This window comes from Micropterus salmoides, unplaced genomic scaffold (genome assembly GCF_014851395.1).
Source record: "Micropterus salmoides isolate LMB-PRFRI ecotype aquatic unplaced genomic scaffold, ASM1485139v1 Ms_hic_scaffold_9, whole genome shotgun sequence".
Classification (NCBI taxonomy): domain Eukaryota; kingdom Metazoa; phylum Chordata; class Actinopteri; order Centrarchiformes; family Centrarchidae; genus Micropterus; species Micropterus salmoides.
Window position 1 is genome coordinate 6,428,094 of NW_024044681.1, and position 8,927 is coordinate 6,437,020.

At 42.4% G+C, this 8,927-nt stretch overlaps 1 protein-coding gene across 1 annotated transcript; it reads right to left on the reverse strand.

Moving 5' to 3' along the window:
• Window positions 1–200: 200 nt before the first annotated feature.
• LOC119895639 (olfactory receptor 146-like) lies at window positions 201–1,212 on the reverse strand. The gene has a single exon (XM_038708891.1). The coding sequence runs from the start codon at window positions 1,143–1,145 to the stop codon at window positions 201–203; it is 945 nt and encodes a 314-aa protein (XP_038564819.1). The 5' UTR covers window positions 1,146–1,212.
• Window positions 1,213–8,927: the final 7,715 nt, after the last annotated feature.

Consider the following 8,927-nt stretch of genomic DNA (forward strand, 5'->3'; position numbering starts at 1 on the left):
TCAGACTCACACTAGGCCATGGCAGCACATCACCCAATCCTCATTCGGCTTCACTAGTTCTCAAAGTGAGGACCCTCACTATAATTCCATCCATAAGTAACACAATTACTATTTTGGTCATTGGTTTCATACACTTTCTGTAATAAAACATCGACCAATCTAAACAAGCACTAAATAAAAGAAACTCATTTGCATTTACATCAAAATGATGGCAAAACCCTTCTGGACTGGAACCATTTTGACAGGAACTTCCGTATCTCTTTAGACTGAACCCCGTAAATAATAGGGTTGAGGTTGGCAGGGATGATATTAAACAGAATGGCAGAGACTTTTCTGTAGCCAGAGTACTGAGGAAAGCGATGCAGGACGATGATGAGCATCCCACATAATAACATAATTAGATATACAAAGAGGTGAGTGCTGCAGGTCTTCAAGGCTTTACTGTTCAAAGACTTGCTCTTACTGGTCAGACAGACTACTGTAATCTTAGCATAGGTGAGAACAATGCTGCCTATTGAACCTGTGAACAGGACCACAGTGAAAGTGAGGCCATAGATGTTATTAATAGACACATCTTCACAGGACAGTTTAAACAGTGAGGCATTGTCACAGAAAGGGTTAGTGATCAGAGTCCTGCATCGGTTCAGCCGTATGGTCAGACCGAGAAGAATCCCGACCAGAACAAAGGCCACACCCCAGGCAGAAACTGTCAGCTTGATCAACATCTTGTTGGTCATTATGGCAGCATAGCGCAGGGGATAGCAGATGGCCACATATCTGTCAAAGGCCATAATCATGAGCACAGTGTGGGAAGTGGTAGCGAACATGTGTGTGGTGAAAGCTTGGACCACACACTCATAATAACTGATGAGCCGCTCAGAGGGAGGCCTCAAGATATCTGCAAGCATACGGGGCACCATGATGGAATTTCCAACAATGTCGTTCACTGGCAGGTTGCAAAAAAGGAAATACATAGGCTGGTGAAGGTTTTTGTCCATGAAAACCAGGACCATAATGCCTACATTGGCTAGTATAATAATTAGGTAGGAGAAAAAGAAAAAGAAAAAGACAGGGTACGTGGAAACTTCTGCGACTTGTAATCCCTCCAGCTGGAGGGTAAGGCTGTTGTAGGTGTAGTTTTCCATCAACCTGAAACAAAAGAAACAAAAGCTGAGTTGTTAATTGCATTAGGTCTTTCTTATCAAGATATCATGACCAATTATATGTTATATCATGATCGTTTCTGCAAATGTAAATGTATTGATTTAACTACAGAAGGCAGTTCATGAAAAAGATTTCAGAAATCATTAGAAACAGAAAGACTGGTTGTTGCAAAAAAAAAAAGGCACACTTGGAATATACTGTAGATAAATAAACTGTATTAATAGAGCAAATCAAAACAAAGTACAAAGTGCTTCACAGAGAGAAATATATAATAAAATACCACAGTGAATGATAAAATACACGAGAGGCAAAATAAAAAAGATAAAATCAGCATATGCTTTCCGACAATAATCAATAATATCTTAGAAATAGTTTAGTTAGGAAATAATTAAAGCCTTTAAATATTACCTATTTATTTCCCTTGCTGTGCCCTCACCAGCCATCAAAAACCCACCAGCCAACCTTCAGCCAAAAGACCATAAGCTCTGTCTCTGATATAGAGGTTTAGTCATGGCTGATGAAAGTTGTTATGATGGTAGCCATAGCAACTGTGAACAGACAGGCAGAACGTTAGGCAGCACTGCTTGACTTACTGAAGGTTGGGAGTGATTGTAGTTGAGTAAGGGCTTGTGTCCACAGCGTTTATTTCTGGCATGCACAGCTATCAACAAGCTTCTCACCTAAAGTCTACACTAAAGTCTTCCCACTGTTCCACTGAGTTAGAAGTGAAAATATTCTGGCTCTTTTGGGTAAAAGAGGTTGTTGTCATGGCGCCGGTTAGCTTAACACTATAGAGACAGCGCCCCATGTACAAAGGCCGAGCCCTTGCCGCAGTGTCCCGGGTACGAGTCCGACCCGCGAACCTTTGCTGCACGTTGTGCCCTTTGTCTGTCTCTCATATGTCCTGGCGAAAAGCCCCAAAAACATCTATTTCTTCATCTAAAAGTACTCAAAATTTGAAATGGTTGCCTCAAAAAAAATGCTTCTGAGCAGCAGCTCAGGCTAATTTGGTGCCAGTGTAGGGCATTAATTGTCGTGGGTGCAAAGGAAAATTTGTATCTGTTAGTTTTTATCCTGGGGAGTCTGTATCTTTGCCCAGAGGGGAGAAGAACAAATTCCTTCAAAAGAGGCTGGTCAGAGCGGGCTGTGATAGGCCGAGCCTTACATATAACTAGTTTTTTACAGATGTCTGCCACGGAAAGCTCTTGAGTGCCAGTTATTGTGCTGGCTACCTTAACAATGTTGGTCAGTTTATTCAATTAAAGATTTATAAAATAGAGTCATCAGAGTTTTGTCCACATTAAAGGTGTTCAGTCTGCACAGAAAGTGAAGCCTTTGAAGACCCTTCTTGTAGACAGCAAAAGTGTTAAGACACATATATCTACATGCGTACCTACGCTACGTCCGTCATGTAGCCATGCATTTATACTTGTCCGTCATTCTGCAATTCAAACCCGCAAACACTAGTCAGCAGCAGCGCTGCAGCGTCCACTGTGGTGACTTTTGCCGGCTGAGCAGGCTAACTTCCGGTTTAGCGTTCCGCTAACGTGAATGAGGGTAAAATTGTAAACATGCAAAAGGTGTAGCCTTTTAAAATGTTACCAACCGAATGGATCACATTCTGATAACAAAATTAGTCATTTCGCTCAGGTTGCGATGGTCAAATATATCGATTCACTGTGTTAGAGCTGCCGTTTCAAAGCGCGAGGTACTTCCGGTCGGCTCGGAGGTGTTGCGAGGCTCCCCAGCCGACCAATCACAGAGCTTATGGTCCGCGTCGACTCGACGTTTAGTTACATTTTGGAGGAGGTGCACGTCAGGCTACGGCGTAGCCTCTGCGTAGTAGCGTAATAAATTGCACTTTAAGGTCAACGTTTTCGTCAATAACTGTTCCTAGGTACTTGTAACACTCCACTGTCTCAATAGGTGAGCCCTTGATTATTGTTTGAGAGGTTGAGTGGGGAGTTTTCCTGATTTCTGTGGCCATGTTTTTAGTTTTAAAAAGTGGTGGTCACAACATTCAACAAAGTGGTTCAAAACTCACCCATGGTCGACCTTGAACTTCACAAGAAACCTGCTTTGGCAATTACATGTTGCTTTGTTCACTGCAGTGTTAGCAGAGTACTTGAAGTATGTGGTAATGGGTGAAGGGTTGCTGCAATCATTTGTTGCAGCAACCCTTGAGACGGTGTTCCTGTTGAATGGCCAGGAGGCCAGAGACAGAGCCTCGGGTGACCCGGTCATTTATAGGACTGTATATGGGGGCATGACCTCGAGGTAAAGCACAGTTTTTAGAGAAGGTTGAAAGATCTTGTGCTTGTGATGAAAGATTTTTGCCGCTGGATGTGAAACTACAGTTTCGTGCTCATGCGGCATCTCACATAGTGGAAACAGAAAAGGAACTTGGTTTGGATCAAGAACAGAAGTCAGATGTTGTTGAATGAAAGCTGCTTTAGTGTGGTCTGAGCCATGAGGCCTCCCATGCTAATGTCATGGAAATATGACCTCACTGTTTCACCACCACTTTGTTTGTTTGCTGTTGTTACAGCGACAATTTGTTAATTAGTACCATTAGCCGAAGGAACTCTGCAGGGATCCTTCAGCTAACACCGACCTCCCACCCCAACAACTGAATCAACAAGCTCCTGCTTCTTTGAAAAGGAAAGTTTGGCCCCAGAGGGTTTTAGGCAACATCAACACTCAAAAGATCATACAACTTTTTTATTGTGACTTTTCTTAAGATTTTGTGCACACCACAGCTTAATGATTTTTTACACCATTGAATGACACAATAGTTGAAGTTGCATTTGTATTAAGCGTTATAGACTTTCTTCTAACCTCTTTCCCTTCAGTTTATGTTGTAATAATTCTGGATCTTTCTGCATTCTCACTCTCTGCCAAATTAAAATTATGTTTAATCAAAGTTCACTATACTAATACTTAATGGAAACTTGGTGGTGACACAAGCTACAGAGTGCGGGGGGGGGGGAAGTTCCCTTATCTGTTTTTATAAAGAAAACTTTGGCTAAACAAAAAGCCTCCCATCAGTGCTGAGCAGAGTGATAAGTGATGGTTCCAGTTTGTTCACAGGAAGTGAGCCCAGTCCAAACTGAAGAGGTGCAAATCAATCCATTACTCCAGCCCAGTATCCCTTGGAAATACATTCATGCTGGACATTTCCGCAAACGTGTCCTTTGTGTAGTGAAGGACTGGAGGTCAGGGTGGTGGGTGAAGCATGATTTTAATAAACGGGGCCCCATGTGCACAGTGACATGTGAAAGGCCGTGCTGCCATATGTGTGTATTGCGGTACTTGTGTCGTTAGCGGGCTGTAGTGAGTGTCCTGGAGGCCTCTGAGCTCCCAGGTGTCTCAGTGACCAGCAGGTTAATAGAATTAAAAGCTGCAATGAGGCGTTCAGGGAGCAACGGACAGCTGCTCCTCCTCTGCGGAGAAACTCCAGCCTGCAGACCGGCCTTCTGTCTTTAATCTGACATTCACTCCATCGTATCTCCTTCGCATTCTCTGAACTTGCGGCAGTGTGTGTTTGTGACACACAATTGTGTCACACTGATTTATTTTTGGTGTTTCTTACACATGCGTATTTTCTGCATCATCTCTGTGTGTACAGCAGCAGAGAAACAGTTTGTCCAGGACGTGTTTAGTTTAGCTTCATCTAAAGAATACCTGTCAGTTCAGACCTCGGCTATCTGTTATCGTCTCGCCTGACTTTACATTAGACAGAAAGCGCCTACATATTACCCTGTCAATTTGTGGCTTTGGGTAAAATGTTTTAAAATCCTTTGGATTCATTTCCCTCAGGGTGAACTGTAATAACTTATCCTGATCCTCAACATGTTAATGTGTCCAGCACATTGCTTTATGGCCTGCAGAACTTCTGACATTCCCATCAGCCTCAGATGTACTTTGTGTTGTTAATTAGCAAATGTAAGCATTCTGAAATGTAAATGAACATGTGGATGAACATTTTACCTGCCAACCACTGGCATGTTAGCATTGTCACTGTTATTCTTAGAGGCGGTTTAAATAATCCCACTGGTCTTTTAGTGATTTGTATCAGACTGACTTGTTTGTAACTCTTTTTCACTCTAAGATGATGATAGAAAATCAACAGCTACAGTTTTTGCTGTAACTGGGGTCCCTGTAGATCCCAGGAGCTTTCATTAACGCAGCGTGTAATCAGTGTTATCCTCTGAGCTCTGATTAACATCTATCACTGGGCCTCTCTCTTTGCTCCCGGAGGGCTAATTACCATCAGAAACTGTTGATAAATGTTTTGTTAGGAAGCAGCTCACAGTGGACCTCATTAATGGTCGCCTTTGTTTCAGAAACATGAACACTCGCTACTGGCTGCTGTGGCAACTGGAACACACAGTGATGAAACTGACTGAGTTCCCCGAGCTCCCAACATGCAACAGCTGAAACAAACTTTGAGTTTCTAACCACAAACAAACACAATGAGCTCCTTCAGGGTCTATGCTGAATAAATATGGAGAACTTGCACAAGTTTTATTCTACTTTTCACAAGTAACTTTAACATTTTGTGTGTATATTTTTTCCCAGACCTTAAAGGTTCAGAATAAGTTCAGTATTTTTCAGCCTGGATGATCTTCTTCTTCTGTGACACAATAATGGTAATGGTCAGGCACCATCTTATCTTAAAGAGCTCATAGTACCTTACTACCCCACCAGAGCACTGCGCTCCCAGAATGCAGGGTTACTTGTGGTTCCTAGAGTCTCCAAAAGTAGACTAGGAGCCAGAGCGTTCAGCTATCAAGCTCCTCTCCTGTGGAACCAGGTTCCAGTTTGGGTTCAGGAGGCAGACACCATCTCCACATTTAAGAGTAGGCTTAAGACTTTCCTCTTTGATAAAGCTTATAGTTAGGGCTGGCTCAGGTGAGTCCTGAACCATCCCTTAGTTATGCTGCTATAGGCCTAGACTGCCGGGGGATTTCCCATGATGCACTGAGCTCCTCTCTCCTCTACTTTCTCTCCCTCTGTATGCAACCTCATCCCATTATTGCATGTTACTAACACAACTTCTCCCCTTTCTGGTAGTCTTGTGCTTTCTCGTCCCTCTCCTCTCTCCTCCTCCTATCACTTCCTGCAGGTTTTCTGGCTCTGGAGCTGTGGAGTCTGGATCTGTGGTTGCGGGTCACCTGCTGCCCCCGTGTTCCTGCTCGACACCCTCTGCTGCAACGACTATTGTTGCTGGTCCTATTGTTATTATAAACACTACTGTAAATATCTGTACCAACAAACAAAACGTGTTCTGGTAACACAGCGTTACTTGGACTGATAACTGTAATAAATGGAAATAGTTATCCCTTGTATTAATATTACAGTAATTGCCCAACACTGGTAGCGAAACAGAGCTTCAACGTAATCCTTCCATTAAAGTACGTTCACTAAAGAGCTTGTTTTTGCCGCTGATTTTAAAAGTGTCTGACAACATGATGGGAAGGATCCCTACAGAGAGAGAGCTTTTTTTAAAGAGTTAGATCCTTTGGGTTTCACCAGAAACAGTCTCTATATCGCTCTCGTTAAATTTTACTTTGCAGAACACGGGAGTTACTCGTCCACCGCTGCCTCGGTCAGTTAGATTGTTTGTGTAATTGTGTGAAGGAAGTCGCATACCAAACTGAACGTCCAGCGGTTCCGGTGACACCTCCGTCTTCCTGTGAAGTTTTTAAACAAACAAGTAGATGAGGAGGTGAAGCAGGATGTTTTATCAGCAGGATTACTGCGGTATCTGAATCACTTACATCTAAACATCAGAACAGCAGTTTTCAGTCCGTGCTGCACATTTGAGGGCGTTCTGGTTTTCACTCAGCAGTTTTCAGACGTCTCAGCAGATGTGGTTAAAGTATTTTCAGTCAGTAAAAACCTCCCATTTGTTTTCGTTGTCGAGGTACTCCGGGAGATTTTGGGAACTGTTGTAAACAGCAGAAACACCCTCAGCTTTTTATTCTGAACAGCCACTAAATCTTCTGGTTTCTCCTTCATGTTGAACATGGGTCATGTTTTGGTTGACATAAACAGCAAACCATCAATTACTCTGCATCCTCTCTGTGGGTATCAATACAGGAACAAGCTGATTTGCTGCTGGGGATGTCTTTACCTCAGCAGATGACATCTGGAAACAACACCAGGGTACAGATGTGAGTCAAACACTTGATCATGTATGTACAAAAACATCGGAATTCTTTACAATCATAATTTCTCCTGCACCAGTGAAGCTGGAATTCATTTTATTTCTGTCTGTTTGGCAAAATGTCTCAAACATTCACTGATGATCTGAGAGTTTCACAGATCTTAGATGACTTTTTTAGCCAGAACTTTTTTAGTGCCATATTCACACCCAGTGGGACAGTCTGAAGCATCCAACAGTTCTTCTTTTACCACTGATGTTTCCTGGGAGGAGTCCGGCCCTGTTTCACAGTAACAGCAGATCTTAGAAGTTAAATTCTCGCTCTAGTCAGAAAAGAGTTTTACTTCCTGTTCCTTCTCTGTGACCTTTGAGCGTTTCCGTGCAGAATGATGTGTGCAGAGTTTGTGTTCACATTCATCTGCTGAAGGGGGAAAGTTGCTCAGTTTCACATCTGGACTTACATGCAGGACTTCACTAGTTTTGATGTGGAAACCTGAAGTCTCCAAGTCACAAACACGCTGAAAATGGAATTTACATTGAAAGAAGAAAGTATCTTGTGTCCCGCAGTTAAAGATTGGGTCACAATTGTTCACATCTTTCTTGAAACTACAGATTTCAGTGGTCCATCTGAACATCAGTTGCTTGCTGTAAGCTCCTCCTGTTCATACTGGAGATTACTTCCAGTGTTTTCACTGTAAGTGATAGAAAATGTATTTAAATGTTTATCTGAAGCTCATATGAAGCTTTAGGTATCCAAAATAGACAAGTCAAGTGCATATCTTCCAGAGTGGGAGTATAAACTTCCTATTGTGAACTACTACTACTGTGTGAACTGCTGAATGTACTTAGTTACTTTCCACCGCTGATCATCAGTTATCTTATAGATATGGAGAAAAACATGACATATGTGACTTAAAGTAATATTGGGCTCCAGCAGGTTAAAAGGTCTTTTAAAGCTTTGGGCCTTTCTTTGGATTTGTGCCGGAAAACTATTTAAAGCTTCGGGGCTTGAAAGGCAGCAAACACAGGGACATGTGGTGACTAACTGCAGAGGAAGCTCTACAGCTCTCTGATTTTTATGTTTTAGTCTCAACTGTGCATTAAAGTCAAATAAGCCTGCGTGTTACTATTGAATCTTTTATTGTGCAATATGTTACAGTTAAATAATTAATAACTGCATTATCCAAAAAGCCTAGACATAACAGTGAAATAATATTGTACCTTCTGGGACTTCATGCATGTTTACTCTTCATGTAACAAGTCTCGTGATTGAAAAGTAAAATTCATTACATTAGCTCGTCACTTTTGTTCCATTATTACTTGGTCCCAGGTGGAAATGTTTGCCCCCATTGTTTGAGAGTCTCCCCTCTGGCAGGAGGCCGCGGTCCCGCAGGACAAAATCCTCACACCACATGAACAGCTTCTTCCCATCTGCAGCTGGCCACATCAACAAGGGCCGGGACCCCCACTGACACTGACTCTCCTGCACTCCCCTTCTCCCCCTGCAAGGGTTTGAACAATGCATGTAAATAAGTGCCACATTGCACATAGTGCCTTTTATTCTTTTATAACTTGTACATCTTGTTTAATTCTT